Raw genomic sequence first — 25,053 nt, 5'->3', positions numbered from 1 at the left:
AGCTGTCCCTAGTAGCTACCCACACAGATGACAAGGACCACAAATTTGACTGGGACAACACAACGATCATAGGACAAGCTAAACATAGGACAGCCAGAGAATTTCTAGAAGCATGGCACTCAGCCACAGACTCCATCAACAAGCACATTGACCTGGACCCAATTTACCGGTCAATCCAACAAATGACTGGAACCGACAACTAGAAGTAGCAGAAACTAAACTAAACAAATTCCAGAGGACACAGTACAGCAGTGCTTCACATGAGGCTCCAAAGCACTGTAGATGTCACCTAGACCGTGAATGAAATGTCTGCAAATCAACTTTCCAGTTCAGCGAACATACCCACAACCATGACAACCAGCCCTTGAGCTACAAATCTTTGCACAAACCTTGAGAATTGATATAAACGTGGAAAAGTGTGGGTTGATTCAGAAGTATCAGCGAGGATTTGTTACAGGAAAATCATGCCTAACTAATCTGCAGGAGTTTTTTGAAGAGATAACAGAAAGGGTTGATGTAGGGAATGCTGTTGATGAGGTGCACATGAACTTCCAAAAATATGATTCTTTGGAAATGCTTAAAAAGTATTCAGAAGAAAAGTCATATCAGAAGTGAAATGTTAACTTTTTTTCTCTTTCCACTGATGCTCCCAGACCTGCTGAGTTTCTCCAGCATCTTTTTTCATTTCAGATCTACAGCATCTGAGGTATTTTTATTTTTTTTGATTGGTAACCTTTGACTACTATCAAACAGCCTATCTGGAACCAAACTTTTACTCTTAAGAAAAGAATGTCACGTTCCTTCAATTTTCAATTATGGCTGGAGGCTTGCGATAATTTTAAAAATAATCTTTGTTCTTGTGTTCTGTCTTATTGATCTCTTTCTCTCTAGTTCAATCTTTCTTTCTCTCACTTTATTTCACTGTCCTACGTGTTTTGGCATTGCTATTCAATGTTCTGGCTTTGAAGCACGTGTCTGATTTTAACTCACTAAAAACCCAATTATTTTCAGAGTTGAAATTGGGCTTTACATGTCTCAGTAAAGATGCTTTAATCTGGAGATGTAACTATTTGCACGAGTCCCCAGTCCTTTCAAATAAACATGACTCATGATGAGAAGTTCATAAATGTCATAAACAGGTATAAGTTTAATAAACAGTGCATTGATTGATTGATGCTGCCCACAAATTCTGTGCCAGTTGTTTCTTCAGTGTAGTAGGAATTTTGTTTCAGGGTTGATAGTGATTGTTATTCTTTTATAGGAACTGAACATTGGGACTTGCTTATTTGTTTCACTTCAAATAAGCTCAATGGTAACAGATGCCTTCAAAAAGAAGAGTTTGAACAACTTCAGCTTCATCAGAAGGTAATCAAAGCAGGCCTAGATTTTAAAAAGTGCCTTTATCTTTTATTCAAAATACGTTCAACCTGATGCTTTATTTCAAGGGTGACCAATGTATATTTATATTGAATCCTTCACAAACAATGGACTCTCAAATCACTTTTCAACCTTTGGAATATTATTGAAGTGTTTTCTCTGTAATAATGTAGGAAACAAGTTTCCTCTTGAGCAGGTGTGTGACAGTGAGGGTTTAACACAAGGAATCTATAGTCTGGGTGCAAATTACTTGATGATTAGGAATCTGAATGTTAGAGAGCTGGCCTGGGGAACGGAAAGCCTTGGACTCTCTAGGTACACTTAACAGCAATCTAGGTTTGTTCAATACTCTGCATCAGTTGTATGACACTTTGATCTTTTACTATAAATTCTGTGTCCTATGATCCTGCTGCACTAGCTGCCTGATGAAGGAGCAGCGCTCTGATAGCTTTTATTTCCAAATAAACCTGTTGGAGTATATCTTGATTTTGTGTGATTTTTAACTGTCCACTCCAGTCCAACACTGGCACCTCCACATCATAACTATTAAAGAGGCAATCCATTGCCTTCTTGTGGAAGCAATGTGTGAGAAAGCATCAAGAAATGAGTGATTGACCTCACTGCTGCGTTTATTTTAATCCAGTTCAGCTTTGTTTTTAAGGTCTCTTGACTACTTTCTCTGTCATCAAGTAGAATTTTATCCCTTTTCATTAAAGAGATATAGATTTCGCCCCTTGCTAGTAAACAAAATGAAACGTAGAGGCAGCAATAGGCTTGTTGATGATATTGGTGGCTATTTCAAGTGTGGCAGTAATTTTAACTTTTCAGTGACTGGAACATGAAGGAGTTTGGGTTTGCTGGACCAGCCAACTTAAAAAAATGTCAGTTCATCTGACTCACCATGGTGCTTTAAAATCATGAGTGTTTCAGTAATGTGGAGAGATGATGACCTAATGGCAATGTCACTGTACTCATGATCCAGGATGCCAGTCTTCTGTCCTGGTATTATGGTTTGAATCTCACCATTTGCAGATGGTGAAATTTGAATTCAAATTCAAAGATAACAAAGATATGAAATATTAGATTAGATTACTTACAGTGTGGAAACAGGCCCTTCAGCCCATCAAGTCCACACTGACCCTGCAAAAAGCAACTCACCCAGACCCATTCCCCTACACCTAATACTACAGGCAATTTAGCATGGCCAATTCATCTAACCTGCACATTTTTGGATTGTGGGAGGAAACTGGAGCAAACCCACACAGACACAGGGAGAATGTGCAAACTCCACACAGAGAGTTGCCTGAGGCGGGAATTGAACCCAGGACTCTGGAGCTGTGAGGCAGCAGTGTTAACCACTGTGCCATCATGCTACTCAGTCTATATAGATAGACTGGTTTAATGGCAACCATTGTTGATTGTTGTAATCATCTGGTTCACTAATGTTCTTTAGGGAAGGAAATCTGTCACATTCTCCCCGTGTCTATATGGGTTTCCTCCTGGTACTCCGGTTTCCTCCCACAGTCCAAAGGTATACAGGTTAGGTGGATTAGCCATGAGAGATTGCCCATGGTATTCAGGGATGTGTAGATTGGGTGGATTTGCAATAGGGAATGCAGAATTACAGGATGGAGTACAGGGGTCTGGGCAGGATGTTTTTCAGAAGGTCAGTATGGGTCAACTAGCCTGCTTCCATGCTGTAGGGATTCTATGATGCTACATGTGACTCCAGACCCACCACAATGTGGTTTAGTCTTGATTAGAAACACAATAAATGCTGGTGTAGCCTGTGACATGAACATCAATGAACATTTTTTTAAAATATGCTACTAAAATGTTACATATCAGGGATGTTATGGATACTAAGGTAAACTATGCTTGTCTTCCCAGTCTACTTTCTTGCCTTCTTTTATGTTTACCTAGATAAAAGAAGTTACTTTGCAATCCTCTTCAGTACATTGAACATTTTCAGACATTACTGAGAGGTCATATAAAATTGTTTAAGTGTAATTATTTTTACTATCATTTCCTTTTCTCATATTACCTCAGTCTTCTACTTTCATTGTTTGAACTTTACTTTTATTTTAAATAAACTCTGTTTTGAAATAGGTACTTTTTTTGTTGATGAAATGTTTTAACATTGAATTTATCTCTTTCAAACAGTATTTTTCACTGCTACCACTGTGCAGGCTGGAGATAGAATCAAACATGTGTCTGAAACTTGCTTCAAAAAACTTGATTGTCTTCAACCAATTAAAAATAACCTTTTGAGGATTGATCTGGCACTGCCACTGAAATAACTAAACCAGCCCTTTGACGTTTTGCAAATCATTGTCTGATTGAAAGCTAACTTAATAGCATAAAGAGTAAACATTATTCATTTCACTTTTGGCATGCTATGGGTTAAATATCAGTTACTGATTTGGAAGAATAAAGTAAAGTATTTTCCTTAATATTTACTTAATAACTTGTTGAACTGATAATAATTGAGGTTGGGAAATTACTTTCAGGTGAATAGAATCCCAGGCCTAGAACGTACACTTTGCAGAAAAGATGGCTTTTGTCAGATTATGGGGATTGCTCAAAGATTGCCAGGTAACAACTTTTCTCAAGTTGATTTTTTTTGTTTAGTTACACTGATGTGATTGAAATAAATAAACAAACCATTAAAGGTTATTGGATCACTGCAAAAGTGCAACATATTATTCTTAATAAGGAACTGCATAAAATAACTGAATTAACTTGTAGTTTATCATTGCCATGAATCCTTCAGTCAGATTATTATCATGCATCAACTGCATGCAATGTCTTGGTTGTCAAAATCTGTAAAAGGTAATAATGTTCTTTTTGGTGATATGTAAATGATGGAGTTTAACTTTGTAGCTTATAGTATGATCTGAACACCTTGTGAGTTTGCACTGTAATAATTCTGTTCTTCTGCTATTCTCTATTTAAAAGTACAGTGGAATCTCAATTATTTGTTACACTCAAGTATATCCTTATAGGAAAGAATCATAGCTGAATAATAATTGAGCGCCTTATCCATAAAGAATACAGCCTGCATTCCTGGCAGAGCTGAAATGGCCACACAACTGTTAAAAAAAATTCAACATAAGCAGTGGTCTGACCTGACCCACATGATTTTTTGCACTATGCTTTATGCTGAAGGATTTATATGAGTCAAAAAAAATTTGCGGTGAAATAATTCAAACACCCAACCAGACCTACTCTGAAGTGCACACAGAAGATTAATTAAAAATTGTGGAAGATCTGAGCGAGAGTTGCAACCAGCTGTTGAAGATTGCAGTACAATAAAGCACAAACTCCTGTTAGTCTAGTTCATAGATAATTACCAGTATGGGTATTATTAGTGCAGACAATTGGGACTCTGTTGGAATTATCTTTGATGGCATTAAACTTTGTAGCATTTGTGACTCACTTCCCTCAAAGAATTATTTTAATACTTCTGGGAGATTTGTTTTATAGACCTTTGCAATGTACTGAGGAATTGTGAAGCCATTTAAAAATAATTCATAAATCAGGAGCAGCTGATGCCATTCCTATAAATTATAGTTGATCTATTCACAGCCAAATGCTTTGTTCAGAACCTACAGTTATTTGTATAGTAAATAAGCAACATTTTCCATCCATATGTTTGGCTAATTCTTCTTATCAATGAGAAAATTTAAATGTAAACTCCCAAAAGTAAATATTTTGCACAGAATGTATGTTTACAGGCTAAATCCACAGTCACCAGCTGAATTTCATCACAGTCCCAGTAATAGTGTCCCTGCCTCTGAGCCAAATGCTCATGGTTGGGTCCCACTCCAGGACTTATTAAGGTGTGTTCACAATGCAAGTTGAGTACCAACTTGTAAATCCTTCTAACATGTGCCAAAGGCAGGTGGTAAAAACAGGAGTGATTGTCTAATAGAAAGCAGTTGGAGCCTCTATCATCATTATCTATAGCTTCAGGCTACAACATGTATGGAAAAAGTTTATTACCACAGCAACTCAAACCTTCTTGACAGGCTGGTTGACTCAGTTGGCTGAATGGCTGGTATGGATCAGATTGGTATCAACAGTGTGTAGTCGAATCCCTGTTCTGACTGAAATAGGTTCTGGACATGCCTCCTTGTCCCACATATAGTGGAAGGCACAGTACCTTCAGGCAACCATTTCAAGAAAAAGATATCATCCCAAGTGATTTCTGTTAGTTTAACAATTTACCAAACATGTCTTAAAAAATATTTTTTCACTTAGTTTATACAGCTTGAGCATTGTTATACATGTATGAGTCTACTGTATAAAATATTGAGACTACTAATTATTAGTTATTAACCTTAACCAACTAATCTGTCTCAGAGATTAGGAATAGAGAGTGGAATCTTTTTCTTCCCTCAGGTACAGGAAGCAATTCAGCAGGGGACCTCAATGTGAAAGGCTACAGTCAGATCCTCGATGCAGGCGGAAAGATTTCAATTAAGTTCTTGTAACTTTAAAGGTGCATTCAGTTTCCCAACGGCAAACATCAGGAACAACTTTCTCATGCATCTACCTGTCATGCATGCTCATTAAAAGGCCAACTTTATAGAATTAAGTTCCCCTTCCCAGTTAAGTTCTATGTGAGCAAGCAGCATTGCCTTCAGACACATGACAGCTTAGAAGTGGTGTGCAGTTGACAAAGTGGTCATCTTTCTGGAGTTTGAGTGAAGAGCTACTGCTTTATCCAGCAACCATCCATACCATAACATGGCTGAGAACAGGGGCAGTTGCACAAGTTGTAGGGGGCAAGGAGAGTGATTGAGGGAGAGAAGCTAGAATGTAATGTACATGGATCAAGGGAACTGACCACGAGTGGAAGGGAAGCGGCTTACCAGGGTAAGATGAAAAGGTCACAGTTTACCTGCAAAAGTCATTCCAAGAGACATGCAATGTGTGAATGCTTGCCCTTTAACTACTGCACTAGGATTAGGGAGTTTAGTTTAGAATTATGGTTGAGCTACAGTTTTTGGGTGAATATAGATGGCTATATGCATTTGATGTTGTCAACAGTTAAAAAATGGAAAGTCCTTTTTGGCATTTAAAATAAGTCAAGCAAAGGAAGTAGACGAGTGAAGAATGGGCAATGGATATCAACAGGATGCAGTTACAATTCTTCAGAACTAAAGTTTCCTCCATTTAGCCATTCCAAATCTAGCAATACATTAATGGAAACAGGAGGAAACATCAAGCAATGAGGTGTACCACTGCCTCTCCACTATAGCTTTTTTTAAAATCTCATTATCCTTAGCAGGATTCCCATTGGCTGTCTTTCCTCACCCATAATATATAAATGCCAGATTTCTGTTCATTGCCTCCCTGTCAGTTCCTTCTTCTAAATGGAGAAAAAAGGCCCAAAGAAAGGTTCCTCCTGCTCTATTTTAAATACAATTTCTTCCATCTTTCATTAGAATTTTATGGAAACTGCAAGACCAAAGCAGGCCATTTGGCCCAACCAGTCTGTGTTGACACCGACATCTGCATTGCCAAATGGTCGAAATCATATTTACCTAGCTATTTACATTCCCCTTTATCCAATTTTCTTTCTTCCCCCTGTCAAATTATACATTGAATGTTAACAGTTCCCTTCTCACTGGCCCTACAAATAAATTCGATGGATTCACAACTTCTGTGAAACAATGTTTCATCAGTTCTCTGTCCTCAATTTCTTGCACTTAATCTACAGCCTGTTATTGTATATCTCTCACTTTGTTATGCAGGCAACTTCAATCTACCTTTCCAATCCATGAATTATCTTAAATGTGTCTACATAATCTCATAATCTATATTAATTTAACAGTAAAAACCTAACTTGACTTTAACATTTCTGATTGGTTCTGTCCTCTTAAAGCAGTATTTCTACCACAGTACAACATAATTATTCATTGTTCTAATGGTAAGTCCCGTTTACTAATTGAGTTCTGCAATAAGTCCATCCTACAAACATAATGATGCCAAGTGAGAATAATAGGTCTATAGGATCAGGCATTCTGTATTCAGCATTGCTTATGTTTAATTATAATTTGTGTTTGATATAATTTATTGTAGACTTAGTTCATGCAATCTAAAGTTAGCATGAAAATAAGGATATATTGTAAAAACATATAACACATACACCAGGTCTGTGATCATCCTTTGATGGATGCTGTTATGTAAGATAATGGTTCTGAAGGAGTTAACCATTGAGCTATATTAAGCTCCACCCAATCTGATGAAGTCACACAGTCATTGGGTAAAGAAAGATTCCTCAATGGAAACAGATATGACATACCCTCCCCTATTTGTTGTAATTATGCCTAACTAATTGAGGTTAATTGTATTGATTGGTATCATGCAATAACCCTTACCTTGTGTAAGCCTAGTAGCCAATGGTAGTGGTGGTACTGTGGTAATGTCACTGAGCTGGTTATACAGAAGCTAAGGTGAATGTGTTGGGGACATAAGTTCAAATCCCACCATGGCACTGGGTGGTATTTAAATTGAGTTAGGGCTGTTGTGGTGGTCATCTTCCTACCTCTAAGACAGGAGGCTCAAGTTCAAGTTCTGCCTGTTCCAGTGGTGTGTAATACCATCCCATAACAGACTGATTAGATTAAGACCCTTAAGTGGTCTATCTTCCAACATTGCTAATAGATAGAGCTTAGGCTCAGAATAGAAAGAAGAATTAGTAGTAGCGAACAACCTGAAACACAAGGCACCTGTGACTTGTAACCTCAGCCCAAATAACAGATGCCATCTAATCAGAAGACTGGTCCATGTTAATGTTCCTTATTCTGTGTAGACTCTTCAGCTGTTTTAGCATTTCATATCTAAAGTTCAAATAAATACTGATAGTTGGCTATGTCCAGGTAATGAAGACTGATGTGAATTAATGGTTTAACACAACTTCTGAACGAAATATGACCTTATGAATCTGTCTGTTTTCTGAAGTTATTCAAATTTCTTCCCAAAATATATTTTGTCTTGTATATGTTCAAACTAGTGAAGATCAATAAATTCCATTAAAAAATTGGATAGATCTCCAGAAAGAACAATGTTTTAAAACAAAATTTATTTTTGGAAATATGAGAACACAGTGCAATATACAAGCGAATGTTGATAAATACATGTCCAAGGTGCTGGCATTGACAGGCATAGGGCAAGTAACCTCCAGTCACAACAAGGAGCACATGGGCTCCAATGTGACACAGGGCATCACCCAGAGCTTGGAACCCATCCTTTCCATCATAGATGGTTGCTAACCACATGTCCGTCCTTAAAGAACCAGCTCTGATCCAGTTTCAGGTGGTCACTGTCTCAACTTCTACCATAGCAAAGCCACCCAACATCTGATTGTTGCATTGGAAGCTCAGATGGAGATCATGTGACTATGCCTGCTGCCTTGCTAACTCAAGTCAGCTGTTATCATGACTGCAGAATTCAAAGCTCAAAAGGAACATGCAGACTTTTACAGCAACTCCAGCAAACTGTCCTCCATCAGACTAGTAACATCACTGAGGCACTGCTGACAGAGAATGCCAGAGACTTAATGGAGCAGGAATCAGCTGTCCTCAGTTAAGAGGCCAGTATTCATGCCCCCATCATTGCCTCTTTACCAGTGCCCTTGCAGTTGCCTCTCAGCCAACCATTGTGTCTCCCTCAGTGAAATGTGGCCATCTTCCACTAGACATGCTACAGTGTTTTTAACTGTGAGGGATTGGGACATGAGCACTGCACATATGCAGTTAAAATTTGCTGCATGTGCATCAAATTAATCTGAGAAGGCTGTAGACGTCATGAGCTGCCGCTTTTGGGACATGCACACACACTAGCTCTGTTTTAAGCTATGATCTATGAGATTAAAGTTTGGAAACAAAATGCAGAACTGATGTTCAAAATATATCCAAGTTATTTGTATGTGCATGACTCAATAATTGAGTTAAGCCATTTCAGTAGCTCTATGCCCAGTTAAGAAAAACCCTCCTGATACTTGAGGCTTTAAGACCATAAGACATAGTAGTGGAAGTAAGGCCATTAGGCCCATCGAGTCCACGCCGCCATTTAATCATGGCTGATGGGCATTTCAACTCCACTTACCCGCATTCTCCCCGTAGCCCTTAATTCCTTGTGACATCAAGAATTTATCAATCTCTGCCTTGAAGACATTTAGCGTCCTGGCCTCCACTGCACTCCATGGCAATGAATTCCACAGGCCCACCACTCTCTGGCTGAAGAAATGTCTTCGCATTTCTGTTCTGAATTGACCCCCTCTAATTCTAAGGCTGTGTTCACGAGTCCTAGTCTTCTCGCCTAACGGAAACAATTTCTTAGCGTCCACCCTTTCCAAGCCATGTATTATCTTGTAAGTTTCTATTAGATCTCCCCTTAACCTTCTAAACTCCAATGAGTACAATCCCAGGATCCTCATCCATTCCTCGTATGTTAGACCTACCATTCCAGGGATCATCCGTGTGAATCTCCGCTGGACACGCTCCAGTGCCAGTATGTCCCTCCTCAGATGTGGGGCTCAAAACTGGACACAGTACTCCAAATGGGGCCTAACCAGAGCTTTATAAAGTCTCAGTAGCACATCGCTGCTTTTATATTCCAATCCTCTTGAGATAAATGACAACATTGCATCCGCTTTCTTAATCACGGCTTCAACCTGCATGTTTACCTTTAGAGAATCCTCGACTAGCACTTCCAGATTCCTATGTACTTTGGCTTAATGAATTTTCTCACCGTTTAGAAAGTAGTCCATGCTTGTATTCTTTTTCCCAAAATGCAAGACCTCACATTTGCTCACATTGAACTTCATTGATCATATATGTTTTATCATAAATGTCTTGTTAGATCATGTTCATGATCTTGAAACCCAATGACCAGCTACAAAGAGCAAAAGCTTGTATTGTTTAACTTGTGCTATAAATAGAGCATTCAGTGTGCTACGCATAATATAAATACTCAGTGTGCTACTGTGGAAATATCATTTCATCCTAGTCATAAGAGAACTCTTCATAACTCACTTGGAACTTTATCATTCCTGAGCTATATAGCTTTTACTTATGGAATATCTGTGTGATAAATGTATCTATTAGGCTTTTTCTGCTATAGCCGAAATGGCAGCAGTATGTGATGAAGCTTATTATGAATTCTTCATCAGGTTAAGGATAATGATAATATTTGCTGGCATCTGCCTAGAGCTATAATTCATCCTTGAAGTTTAAAAATACATGGATATCATTTGGCAGTCTGTTAGAAGGTCATTTGCTGTGTTTATAAGAGTTTATGATTTAATTTGAAACTTAGAAAGAAAAACACAGCAATGATTAAAATAGAAAGGAGACATTTGAATGGCATACAATACCCTCTACTTCTGGGTCTTCAAGTGTTTCAAATGTTATCTTTAGATGTATTTTACTATGGTTTGTATGTGGAAATGTGGCTTTGCCATGTCCAGCTGTGCCCCAAATCTCATACTTCAGAAATAAAAACAAAACTGTGGATGCTGGATATCTGAAACAAATACAGAAACTGCAGGAGAAACTCAGCATGTCTGGCAGCATCTGTGCAGAGAAAACTGAGTTAATGTTTTGGGTCCAGTGACCCCTCAGTTCTTTTGAAGAATGGTCACTGGACCCAAAACATTAATTCTGCTTTCTCATGCTTCAGGGCCTGTCTGGAGCACTTCTTGATGTTTTTCATTTTTGATGTTTCTGATTGAAGTTGTTTTAAACATAATAATTGACACAATTATAGGATGTGTAGAAACCTCTGGTTACCGCAGACTCTGATTCATTCTTCAATATTCATCCATCCTAGGCCAACATTCTGACATTATGAACTAAAATATACCATGATTTAACTAAGTGTGTAAACTCATTATGACTTAATAGATAATAAAATAAAGACCCAAATCTAACATATGGGTCAGATGCTTCATTTCCATTCCAGATCAGATGAGAACTAACCATTGTACTTTTCGGGCCCAACTTTGGATTAGATCCTTCACAACAGCTGTCGACCTGTAAACTTCTCAGACAGCATCAGAGTGAATCTTCACAGAGCCTCTTTTCCTTTTAATGGCAATAGCTTTAAAAAATGATTCATTCACTCGTTGGCTCAGCATTTATTGCCCATCCCTAGTTATCCTTTAAAAGATGGTGTTGAGCTGCCTTCTTGTACTGCTGTAATCCAGTTTCTAAAAGTAGATCCACTATGTCAAAAATAGATGGAGTTAGGAATTTTTATTGTTATTCTTTATATCTTAATTTGACTGGCATAGTTACACTGCTAAATGGTTGCACATCCTTTGATTTGTTATACATACAATGCATAATATTTTGTAATGTCGTTAACTTGATAAGGAATAGGAACGGAGTAGGTCATTTAGCCCCTCAAGCTTGTTCTGTCATTCATTAGGACCATGACTGATTTGACATTCCATATGTCCACATTGCTGTGTTTTCCCTTTAACCCTTGGTTCCCATACAGATCAAGAATCTATCTACCTCAGCCTTAAATATACACAAAGACTATGTTCCCAGAGCTGTTCCAAAGACTCTCAAAGAGAAGAAATTTTTTCTCATCTTAGTCTTAAATTGATATCCCTTTAGTCTAAGGCCTCTGGACCTAGACCCTCCCAAGGGAGGAAGCATCCTCTCAGCATTTAGCCTGTCAAGCCCCCTTTCTGTCTCCTATATGTTTCTCAGAGATCGCCTCTCATTCTTCTAAACTCCAGTGAGTAGAGACCCAAGCTGTTTGCGCTTTACTCATAAGATAATCCCCCCCTACCAGGGATCGTCCTGGTGAACCTTCTCTGAACTGCCTTTGATGAAATGATATCTCTCTTTAAATAAGAGGACCAAAATGCTCACAGTACTCTAGATGTGATCTCACCAGCACCTTGTACAGTTGCAATAAAACGTCCCAACTCTTATACTCCAACCCTTTGAAATAAGGGTCAATATTCCATTAGCCTTCCAGATTACCTGTTGCATCTGTGTGCTAGCTTTCCGTGTTTCCTTTACAAATCCTTTTATGTTGTAGCATTCTTCAGTTTTTCTTCATTTAAACATCATTCTTACCTTTTATTGTCCCTTCCAAAAAGTTGGCAAATGGACTATAATGTGGAAAAATGTGAAATGGTTCATTTCACATTTTTCCACATTATACTCCATTTGCCAACTTTTTCCCATCTATATAATCTATCAATAACTCTATGTTAACTGTTTGTATTCCTCTTGTAATCTGCTTTCCATCTATTTTTGTATCATCCTCAAGTTTGGCTACAGAACATTCACTTTTTTCCTGCAAGTCATTAATGTGGATTGTAAACAATTCAAAAATCTGCTCATTCTTTTTGTGGAGATCTTTGTTGTGATTTAGGCTAATCTTTAAAAAAGCTTCTAGATTCCAATGCATGGGATGTATTACAAAGCAAAGTAATATTACTGGTCAGCATGTAATTAATATATCCCTTCAAAGTTTCATGTTTTGTATTACAAAGAGAACCTACTCCAATGTAGTAATGGTGGTAACATAGCAATGGTGTAGAGAGATATGGGGAAACACCAGGAGATTGGCACTAGATAACAGAGCTGGTGCAGATGTGATGAGCCAAATGTCCTCCTTCTGCCCTGTAATAGTTCTGTTAATCTGTGATTCTGTCTCATTTATTGACTTGTTATGTTTCACTTGTATTGGAAATTTGTCATACTGATGAACTTTCTGCATTGAATATTACATACCTGTGAGCAAAAGGTGTGTAAATTGCTGTTGGGCATTAAATGATTAGCCGAATTATAAATGATAGTATGTTTAATTCAAGATAACTGCAGTATTGAAAATATACCTGATAAAATGGCTTCCAAAGAAATACCATGTAACGTACTTTTGTACTTTGTCCTTCAGTCCTCCAACCTTTGGTTCTTCCATCTATGTGCTTAGACTATTATGTAGAGCCAAAAACAATCAGTAACAGGATAAGGGCTGGAATCTCGATGTCTCCAGATGGAAATATCCCTTCTCTAAAGCTTCAAGATATGGACAACGAAATTGATGTGAAACAGTAAGTGAAATGCATAATTTAATAAAGTGCCATTTTTGAGCAGTAATCTTTGTTCCGTTGTCTTATATGGTGTTAATACAATATTCTTTAAAGTTCCCCATTTGTGGAATGAGGCATCAGGTAGCCATTAGCATCAGTCTTCTGCAAGCAGTAGCTTTGAAGTAGAAAAGAAAATATTGTAGACACTCAGCAAATCAAACAGCATCTATTAAAAGTGAAACAGAGTTAATGTTTTATATCAATGACGTTTCATCAGAATTGATATAAACCAGCAACTGATCAGGAGGCATACCTTCATTGGATAAATTGTCACCAGCTTTTTAAAGTAAACAAATATCCTCCATGAGGCTGCTTCATTATACATTCTTGGCTGAAAGCCAATCATCCATTATGGTATTAAAATAGCTGAGGCCAAGGACAGACTTGTTTTATTGTTGATTGTGAGTATCTGATACGTTCTGCCATTTGCACAGTGCTTACTTACACACGATAAGGAGGTTTCAAGTGCTTGCAGTTTCATCTATTGATACCTTACAAGTGTCAATAATACAGACTTATATTCACCTGTTGGGAAAGATTTTTTTAAGAAAGTGGGAGTTTATGAGTTAATGGTTGTAGGTTTGCTCGCTGAGCTGGAAGGTTCGGTTTCAGATGTTTCGTTACCATATTAGGTAACATCATCAGTGAGCCTCCAGATGAAGCACTGGTGGTATGATCCACTTTTTATTTATGTGTTTAGCTTTCCTTGGGTTGGTGATGTCATTTCCTGTGATGATGTCATTTCCTGTGGTGATTTAATTTCCTGTTCTTTTTCTCAGGGAGTGGTAAATGGGATCCAAGTCAATGTGTGTGTTGATAGAGTTCTGGTTAGATCCAGAACCTCAATCTGAGCTAAAAATCTTCTCAGAACTCGTTATGAGTTAATTTTTGAAAGCTTTTTAACACTCACTATTATACAAGATTCATTGGCTCTATACAGAGTATAGAGTGTGCAAATGCACATGGAGGGTATTTGGGACCAATAATAGTTATGAAACATAGGCCATATATCGCTTACCTCAATGTGAGAGGTCATGCAAGACTTTACTTTTTGAAATTAATTCTAACCATTCACTATTATATTTTTGATCCATTGACTTATTTTTTTCCCAATTTTCCCCTCTGGTCAAGTTTTTTTGTCTACTACTGATGTTAAGCTAATGTGAAGGCTTATCCTTCCCTGGACATGTTCTATCATTATTCTCAGTCAAATGTATGGTGCTAACTACACACCGGTCCTTGTGCACTGCATCTTTTTCATATGAATTGTTATTGATGTATACAATTCTTAATTTCCTTAAAATTCTTGGAAAACACAACTTCGTATCTTTAACTAACTCAAGTGAAAATGAAAAGTTGTAACGCTGGCTGTGATACATTTTTGCAGCAACATTAAAGAAGCTTTATTGTGAATTCTATTGTGCTTTATATGACACTCCATGCCAAAGTGTCCCAAGCTGCAACTCTTATCCTGTGTGTAAAAAATATTAAAATAATATTGTCAGAAAGAAATCATTTACAGTAGGCATCCAGTCTGCAATTTTGTTTCCGTAAAGTCTCTCTTGGCTGAGAAAAAACATGTTTGGTTATGCTTTATCACCAATTAATTTGTTGCCCATTTCTAGTTTAAATTTGTAAAATGTTTTATCCTAGATTCATTTTAGTGTTTTGTTCCTTCCTAGATACACAGCACTTTCAGGAAAGTCAAAGACCGTTCCTATAGATGGTCTTTCTGCAATTCTTAGAGTGTATGTTTTAGTGACATCACTGTCTCCCCTACGAGCATTCATTCATTCAACAGGACTCGTCCAAAGTGAACCCAATAAGAAGTTCTTTGTATCCGAGGTATAAATATTTATAGTTTGACTGCAAATAGAATTGTGAATACTTCAGCCAGGTTAAACCCAAAGCATAATATGCTCCAAATAAGGACTGAATTCTCCAATGTTTGCTTGAGTATAAAGTAGAATAATGCATTTGTTATTGCTGTTTCTTTTTATAGTAGTTTGTCTTTTAGTCAACACAAGTTTATTACTGGGTGTTGCAATGGTCTCTGTATGAGCTGTACTCTGTAGTTGTGTCAGTTTGCACTTGAGTAACATTTACTTGTGCTATCATATCAAATATGCTAAAATAGCAAGTTATCGGATAGAAACTCATTGAACAAACAACTAAATTAACATTGAAGGACAGAGAGTGGATAATTTGCTAGTAAATGTTCCAATCTACACTGTTCAGGCTTGAGTTCCGAGTATCTTCTTAATTGACGTTTATTTGACTGAGTCAATTATTATACAATATAAGTAATTACTAATTTAAAAGTTATATGTTTTATGTGTGTAATTTAATAGTCCTGTTCATAGAGAAAGTGTTTATGAGAACCACAATAAATACAATAAGCTAGACTCAATAAGAAAACTGTCTTCTTCCCATATATTTCAATTATCCTCATTTTGCATGCTAAGAAATTACTTAACTAGGTTAGGAATAGCTTCTATTTATGTAGTAGCTTTCTTGACCCCAAGATATCCTACAGTACTTTGCAGCAAATTAAATATTTTTGTAATGTTATCAGTGCTGTAATATAGAAAAGCAAAGAAGGCAAATTTCCCTCAGCATTATCCCACAATCAGTAATGTGATAATGACAAATAATTTGTTTTGATGGTGCTAGAGATGGAATAAATATTGGGTTAGACATTCATTGTTTACAGGTGGATATTAGAGATCTTTTGTATACATCTACGAGGGTAGCTGAGAAACATCAAAAGAAAAAGTGGCATCTTCATCAGTGCTACACTTCCTCTGCACTGATTTGAGGTAATAGTCTAGATTATAAAATTAAATTAAATAGGGCAGTTAATTTGTAAATTAAAATAGAAAATGGAAAGCACTCTTATTTAAAGATCAGCCCTTGTGAAGATCAGTAAAAATAGTGCTCTGCTATGTTTATGTAATAGTATCTCATGGAATTGTCCAGACTAATCAATAACATTGGTTCTTTTGGCTTCATGCTGGACAGAATCTAGCTTAATGGAAAACAGAAAATGCTGGAGAAATTCAGCAGGTCTCGCAGCATCTGTGGAGAGAAACAGAGTTAGTGTTCAGACAATATGACTCTCCTAAACCCAGGATTAATTTCTTTTGTGTTATATTAAAAGGGAAACAATTTCATTTTCATTAACAGAAATTAATTTTGGGATGAAATGTTAGCAATTAGAGGAAAATAACAAATATTATGCAATTTTATATCGATAACTATGAAGTCAAAACTTAAACTATTTATTTGAAACAGTGGCAAGCAATCACAGTAGTGACTAAGCTAAGATGACGATACTGCTTCTCAGCATCACCAGGTGGCCAGAATATGGAACTGCGGGAAGGCTCAAGTCAAACTTTTTAATGAGAATGGAAGAGCAAGCATGATATGTGAATATATAAATTTAAAGAAATAGATCATTCGACTCCTTGAACTTTCTCTGCCATTGAATAAGATTGTGGCTGATCTGCTTAATCCATATTTCCATCTACCTGATAAATGTTCTCCCCCTTGTTTTCAAGAATCTATGTCTGTCTTGAAAATATAATGTGAAGTTACCATATTCTAACTGATGTCAGAATAGCTAACAATGGAAACCACTGTTGCAGCTCCACTGCATGCAATACCTGTTATAGTACAATGTGATGACTTCAATATATTGCCAGTTGCCTTCTGACTCTAATCTGTATGCAGGAAGAAATGAGCAGCAGTACTCTTAGCAGAGGGTAGCAAATCATTTGTGGAATGATGTTAGTACTTATCACATGCTGTATGATGTTTACCATCATGGTGCCATCAAACTTTGGACAATAATCTGGGCTAGCATCAAATTCTAGATGGCTGTGGGTGCTTTCACATGACTGCAATAATATAAAATTTGACTGACAAATACATTTCTTATATGTTAGATGGAGAGGAACATTGGGGTAATAGCGAAGGTTCTGGTATAGTCATATGTTCTGTGATTTCAGATTTTAAGGCTATTACATGAAATTTAAGAATTTGGTACATCGTACTTGATGGTGTCTCCCAATCATTTAATGGATATTCAGCCATTGACTGCAAATATGTATTCCCAACACACTTCACAGGAATTAACAGGCAAATATTATACCTCAATACGTAGCTTGGTTAAAGACACTGACCAAAAGTGTGGTCAAAGATGTCTGTTTTAAGAGCATCTTAAAAAGGAGGAAAGAAAAATGCAGAGGTTTGAGGAGGGAATTCTGGAGTGTAGGGCCTTAGACCTTAGACAGCTGCCATTGGTGAAGCAAATAGAAGATGTTTGAATCACAAGTTCTAGGGCATCTTCCTCATAGCTGCTGAGTGAGTAAAGTTTAAACAATCCCTTATATTCCATGCTAATCATGAGATACTTTCTCTGGTAAAACACCAAGAGATGTACTTTATACACATTTATTTAGTTACGAAACATGGTTCAGTTACTTTAAAAAGAAATGCTAAACATTAATACATCATGAAGTACATATATAAAACATGAAGTGTATAATCTAATGTAAAATCTTTCACAGCTTCGGGCATATTTTGAAAAATATTCTGGAACAAGTGCTTCAGTACAGGCCTATGAGAACATGAAAATGTTAATTACACAACTTCTATTAATTGCTGAACTAAACATTGAATCTTCCACCAGAAGTCAAGGAACATCAGAAAGGTGAGCGATCTAATAATCCATAGAATCAACTAGAATCCGAGATTATCATAAGAACATCTGTGATTACTAAAGTTTAGAAATGATCTATAATCATGTGCTAAATAAGAATTTAAATATCTCACATAAGGCTGCAAATTGCTATGTACTGTAACTAATGTTTATGGTTCATATAATGTCAGCTCCTATAATTTTGAGAGTTACTGAATACCGGTATTTCCTACCTATTGAATTTAGCACTCAAAATTATTGTAAATCTTGTCAATGGAAATTAATTTTCTGTGTCTTTATCAGGCTACAATTGCAAATTTTCAGGTAAGGTGACTTATAAATTACTGTCTTAGTATCTTGTGTGTATAGTACCCTAATCACAGCAGTTTGCAATGAATATTAAAGACCGGCCAAGTTCATGTGTTGGGAATCAAAACCTTACATGTGACAGCACTTTTAATTCATTAGGATGGGGATTTTATGCAACAATTTCCTAATACTAGATTTAATGAGGGAAGATGAAAAGGATTTAAAAGTATTTTTAATAGTGACAGATGGTAACCACTGTAGTCTACTTTGTGTTCATGTTAAACAGAGACAGTTGTGACACATGTTCAAAGAAAACCTGTAATCAATAATAAGTGGCTGTCAAAGTGGCAAAAGCTCTCAAGTGTTATGTCTTTGATTCTTTTGGACAAATGCAGACAATATTAGATACACTAGAAATTTTGTCACAGGAGATGCATCAGATTGGTGAGGAAATCTCAGCAAAATCATCTTGACCACTGAAAGTAAAAGCACTATGTCAATCGTAGCTTCCATTAATTGGATTGATAGATTTCCAAAAGTAAAAGAGATGGTTGATAAAATCCACATTGCCATCCAAGACATTAGTCAGAGTACAATATCTCAGGCTAACAAAAAGAGGCTTCAGTAGTTTGAAGTGCAACTGCTAAGTAAGCATTGTTCATATCAATGCCCACAGCCAAGTTTTACTTTCAACATTTATGTTAACTGTGCACTAAATGAGCAATTTCTCTCATGCTCCATCTAAACAGATTTATAATTCAGCTTTATCTGCCTACAAACCTTAGGGCAGGCAGTGAACTTAAGGAAAGTACGTTCACTGCATTCCCAACATGTGTCTGTTTGTCTGAAGCCAGCAGGAAATTTAAATTAGGAATGGCATTATTTTTAGAGTGATCCTGCCCTGTCAGTCTACCAGAAAAACCTGATAGAACTGGTCTCAGGGCCATTGAAACAACATTCAGAAGGGCAATTAGCCATGGATCATTGTTGATGGAAATGTGTTTGTATGATGAGAGTTATATGATTGAAAAGTAAACATTGAAAGGCATAAACTTGCTTTTTGGTTTAGAAGAAGTTTGAGGGAGTCCCACAGCTTGGAAAGCTTTTTGTTTTATTTCACAAGACCTGGTTCAGATTCAGTGTAATAACAGTTTCTCCAGAAGTACCATTTTGCAGTGTCTTGGTAGATTATGTATCTCTCCTCTGTTAAATCAGGAATGGGTATCGAAATGTTTTAATGATTGTGGATGTTTCAACAAGATTTCTTGAAGCAGTGTCATAAGGAAAAAGTACTACAAAACTTATAGTGGAACAGTCAATTCATTTTATTAAGATATAGGTTACTCAAAGAAATATAATCAGATCAAGGTTCAACTCTCATATTGTAAATATTTATACAATTTATGACTAATTGGCCTAGTTAGCTTATCATCCCAATCTCAAGTTGCACTGGAAAGGTGGCAGCAGACATACAAGACTATGTTTAGAGCTTATTATCAAGAATGCCCTAATGATTGGAATAAGATAATTCCTTTGTTATTGTCTCCATTAGTGATGATCCTAAAATGTCCACAATGTTTTGTCCTTTTGAATATATATGTGGGCATGAGGTGAAAGGACCATTTAAAGTGATTAAAGAAAAAATGATTAATTAATGTTCAGAGGCTATGCTTCCAGTCTTCTTTTTTGAGTTTTGAAAAGACACTGGCCAACACATGCGAGTTTGCCAAAAATCATTTGAAAGGTATTCAACGAACAATGAATACTAGAGCAGTTAAATTTTCTCTCTGGGGAGCCAGTAACAGTGCGGATCTTATCAAATCAAAAAGAAACTCGAGTAGTGATTACTCCAGACAGGAGAAAGATTTAGCGAGTCTGTCATGTTCTCATGTTAGATAATATGACAAAGATGTACATCAGGTGAAAAGTGTATTGATTTATTGTGAAAGGAATAGGAAGCAAAATAAAAATATCAGAACAATTGGAGAATGAATCAAAAATCAAGCATTCAAAAGTTGACCCTCCAGCAATCAGATTGGTTAATATGGAGGGTACTTATTAGATAGCATAGTGTCATATCTTCTAGAAACCTACGAAAGTGACCTACAAATGTTTTTAGAGAATCAACAATCAATGTGTGTTAATAGGCCAGGAGGAATAAAAAACATTTTCAACCGTTCATGCTATTAATATGATGGATGGGTGTGTTACCGAAAAAGCAAAACGCTTACAGATTCAATCCAGAGAAATTCACTGAAGAGATTAAATTCATGCTGGACAATGGCATTAATGAACCAAGAAGCTGCAAATCACCTGTCATGATGGAATTAAAACCAAATAAGTCATTAAGTCTCTTTATTGATGTTGCAAAGTCAACACAATAACAAAAATGAATTTTGGCCTTTATTGCTTGGGAATTGATGTTCAAAGGTAGAGACATTTTGTTACAACTGTACAGGATGTTGGTGAGACTACACCTGGAAAACTCTGTACAGCTTTGGTCCCTATGTTTTAGAAAACAATGGATATTCCAGTGGTGGAGACTGAATGTGTGATTGAAAGAGATTCACAATGCCGATTCTGTAATGAAGGGGTTGACTTAGCATGAACAGCCAAACAGATTCGGCAATGTTTTCATTAGAATGAGGGGTAGTCTTATTGAAGCATTAAATGCTCTAAGGGGGTTGATGGGCAGATTTTAGAAGATGTTTACAAGAATGGGGGATTCTCAAACTAGTGTACAGAGTTACAGAATAATGGGGCACTCATTTAAAACTGGGATACAAAATAATTTATTTTTCCATAGTGAATATCTGTAATTCTGTATCCCAGAGAGTTTTGAAAGCTAGATCATTGAAAGTATTTAAAAAGGAGGTATATAGATTTTTGAAAATATCATGAAGTTGACAGCTATGCTGAGTTGACATGAAAGATCAGCCATTATCTTGTTGAATTGTGGAGCAGGCTTGAGGGGCTGAATGGCCGAATCCTGATTTGTTTTCTGTTTTTATGCAAGAATTTCAGAATACTTTTGACAACTTGAATGCCGAGCTGACAACTGCATAAGTTTTAGCTGCATCAAAGTATGAAAAGCCATTTAAACTGGCTGGTGATGTCAGTGCCACCAATGTGAGGTGTTTTACTGCAAGATGATGAGTTGGGGATTCAGCTACTCGTCAGTTATTTTTCAATAACTGCCTGTCAATAAATATATTCAATGTTTGAGAAGGGAGACCTTCAGTCTTGTGTTGCTCTACATCACTTTGAAATATCCATCACCAACAAAAAGACTCCTGTTTACATGGGCCACAATCTTTTGACTTTTTTAGTGACATTTCAGGAGAAGTATATACATTTATTTCAGTGGAGCTTAACTCTCGAACTTGAAAATCATGTATGTGCCAGGTCAAGAAAATATTATCATGGCATTTTATCAAGAGCACACATGAAGGTCATAGTGCTGTGGTGGCATGAGCTTGTGATTATTGTGTAACTCATCATATGTTTAATGTCGATGTTACGATTATTAATGTGGCATAGAAATAGTGTTAATGTAAATTTTGAGTAATGAAAATGCCTCTTAAAGAAATCTTTCCATTGCTTTTTATGGGAAGTTGTGATGTAAGGTTTAAGTTTTATTTGTATATGTCATTCAGTTTAGAGTTTGAATTTTGCACTAGTAGCATGTGGATTTTGGCTGTTGTGAATGAAGGATTTAATAATTAACTTGTCCGTCTCTCGAGAGCCATGATTTTTAAACCAGTATAGGAGAGACATTACTTGCTGAAGTAATAATGGGAATGTATTTGCATGTTAAGTGTTCTACAGTCGAAGAGAGTAAATACTGAAATGTATTAGCTTGCTTTTGCTTAGCAAAATCAGGCATTCATTTATTTTCTCTTGACCAATGGTGGGTGTCACAGGGAGGTACAGTGTGAGTGAGAACTGCACAAATTAGAAGGCTTATGGTATCAGTTTGCAGAAAACCTGGTTGAAGTCAGGTATTGTCTCCTTTAGAAAGGAGTTAGTTCAATCCAGTTAGCAAATAGTGTACCTCAGTACAGCTTGAAAATTCCAGACCAGAAGTGTTGCTTATAAATCTGAAGAAGTTATTTGAAGCTAAGACAATTTAAGCTCAATTGTGAGCCTTTTATTGATTCATTAATCATATTCTAGACTGAGAATTGGTTAAAAAACAATAAAGTGAAGATGTGGCAGAGAATGAAACTCTCATTGGTATTTAAAAGGATCATGTTGGGAAAATATGGTACAATAAAATCCCATGTGCTTTGAAATCATTCAAATAGTGTTTATATGTAAATGGATTAATATATTTTATTTTATCTTCATTTCTTTTTCATAATAAACATCTGTTTTGATATCAAGACCAAATCTGCAGCATTCATGCTTGTGTTTTAGTGGACGACCACCTTATTGGATCTTATTGTTTTAATATTTGAAATCAGGTTTCATAGTGGGATCTGCTTCATCCAGCAGTAAGATCAGCTGGGATCATAACAGTTCCATCTCTCAGTTTTCACACACATTTACATTCAGCAGTCCACAGTACCTCACCTTTCTCAATGAGCTCAAAAGAAAACTACTTTCCTTCTCTACAGAGCTTGGTAAGTGATTTCGTGGTGCCCTCAAGGCACTACCTTTCATTCACAGAAAAGATGTGCTATAAATGTTCAGGTCAGAACATTTACAGGTCATCTCTGATCATCAGAAACAAAATCATACAAGCTTGTCCAAAATAATCAGTAGTGACAATGCATTTATCCTGTGATCCTTAAGTATCCCCACCCCCCCGACCTCCCGGGATTATGGATGTAGTCTGCTTCAGGCTGAAGGATACATATGTGGCTTATGACATCCTCTCTGCATCTCCATAGTGCCTGGAGAAAACAGCAAGGATCATGTGCATGGGACCATCAGCATGACCGATCTCACCAGACTGTTGAAGTAAGATTGAGGTTTCACAAACATCTTCAAGCATCCTATATTGTAATGATAAACTGTGTATTATGCAAGTTGACCACACAGAAAGACTTGCATTTGGAGGACTAACAGCAGTCATCTGGAAGAAGATGACCGGGAAGATGGGAGCATCAGAAGTAACCTCAACAACTTGCAGTAAACTATCCGAAGAATAGATTAATTGCTCAGTGATTCCCGTGCACTGCAAAAATTATACAATGCCCTGCTGCATTTTTCAATATTGAACTTCCACTAAAGTAATGTTTGCGCTAGTAAAAAGAGATATCAGGATAGTTAGAAGAAATTCAATACTGACATTGAGACACAGAGAGAGTGTGTTAATTTATTTTTCACACAACATCAGGTTATAGTCCAACAGGTTTAATTGGAAGCACTAGCTTTCGAAGCGCTGCTCCTTCAATCAGGCTCCACAACCAGCTGATGAAGGAGCAGCACTCTGAAAGCTAGTGCTTCCAATTAAACCTGTTGGACTATAACCTGATGTTGTGTGATTTTTAGCTTTGTACACCCCAGTCCAACAAAGGCATCTCCAAATCATTAATTTATTTTGACTCCATACTTAAGAGGCCATCAATTCCTTGGTTCAGCATATGTTGAAAGGAGTGCAAAAAAAGTTTATGTTTTAATTAAGAACTAAAGAATTGCAGGTGCTAGAAATCAGAAACAAAAACAGAAATTGCTGGAAAAACTCAGCAGCTCTGGCACATCTGTGGAGAGAAAGCAGAATTAACATTGCAGGTCCGCTGGTGTTTATGTTTTAATATATTGTGAATAATAGAAAATTTTTTTAAATACATCAGAGATTATTTTCCTTTATTAAAAGTTGGACTCTGCCTAATTATATGATTTTCCAATCACCTTGTTAGCACATCATTAAGAATACATTCTATCTAATGATATTAGGTTAACAATGGTTATCTGCTTTCTCCACCTCCTCTTTTTTGGTGAAGAGAGTTACATTTGCTATCCTCAAATTCACTGATCATTTTAGAATCTAGGAAATTCTAGAACAGCAAAATGAATACATCCACTGGTTTTGCAATCAGTTCTTTTAAAATTCTAGGGTATAAATTTCAGATCTAGGGAATATATTCATTTTTATTCCTGTTAGTTTTTCAATGTTTTTTATTTGGTTGTTTTAAATTTTGCGTAACAGAACATTCATTTCTCATAATTTCTGATATTAGCGAGTTTTGAGAAGATTTGTAGCTCAGGCTGAGGTTGTGGATGTAGGTTTGCTCGCTGAGCTAGAAGGTTCGTTTTCAGACGTTTTGTCACCATACTCAGTAACATCATCAGTGAGCCTCCAGATGAAGAGGTGGTGGAATGGCCCGCTTTCTATTTATGTGTTTAAGTTTCATTGGGTTGGTGATGTCATTTCCTGTGCTGATGTCATTCCCTGTTCTTTATCTCAGGGGGTGGTAAATAGGATCCAAATCAATGTGTTTGTTGATATCCTCTGAGAAAAAGAACAGGAAATGACATCACCACATGAAATGACATCACCAGCACAGGAAACCTAAACACATAAATA

The 25,053-nt window shown here is 36.7% G+C and overlaps 1 protein-coding gene across 3 annotated transcripts in view; it reads left to right on the top strand.

The window, feature by feature from the left end:
* Positions 1 to 25,053, top strand: part of cped1 (cadherin-like and PC-esterase domain containing 1) — a 203,767-nt gene that overhangs the window by 45,060 nt on the left and 133,654 nt on the right. For 2 of the 3 annotated variants that reach the window (XM_087997182.1, XM_043709611.2), the window contains exons 3-7: positions 1,262 to 1,365; positions 3,888 to 3,972; positions 13,312 to 13,468; positions 15,190 to 15,352; positions 18,079 to 18,221. In XM_087997182.1, coding sequence (XP_087853308.1) covers positions 1,262 to 1,365; positions 3,888 to 3,972; positions 13,312 to 13,468; positions 15,190 to 15,352; positions 18,079 to 18,221 — 652 coding nt within the window. The remainder of the gene's footprint in view (positions 1 to 1,261; positions 1,366 to 3,887; positions 3,973 to 13,311; positions 13,469 to 15,189; positions 15,353 to 18,078; positions 18,222 to 25,053) is intronic. The other variant, XM_087997183.1, reaches the window with a different exon arrangement.

This window comes from Chiloscyllium plagiosum, unplaced genomic scaffold (genome assembly GCF_037043375.1).
Source record: "Chiloscyllium plagiosum isolate Xiang-an unplaced genomic scaffold, Cpla_swu_hap1 HiC_scaffold_19, whole genome shotgun sequence".
In the NCBI taxonomy this organism is placed as follows: Eukaryota; Metazoa; Chordata; class Chondrichthyes; order Orectolobiformes; family Hemiscylliidae; genus Chiloscyllium; species Chiloscyllium plagiosum.
Note: the sequence above shows the minus strand (reverse complement) of the source record. Positions and strands in the feature narration are given on the sequence as shown.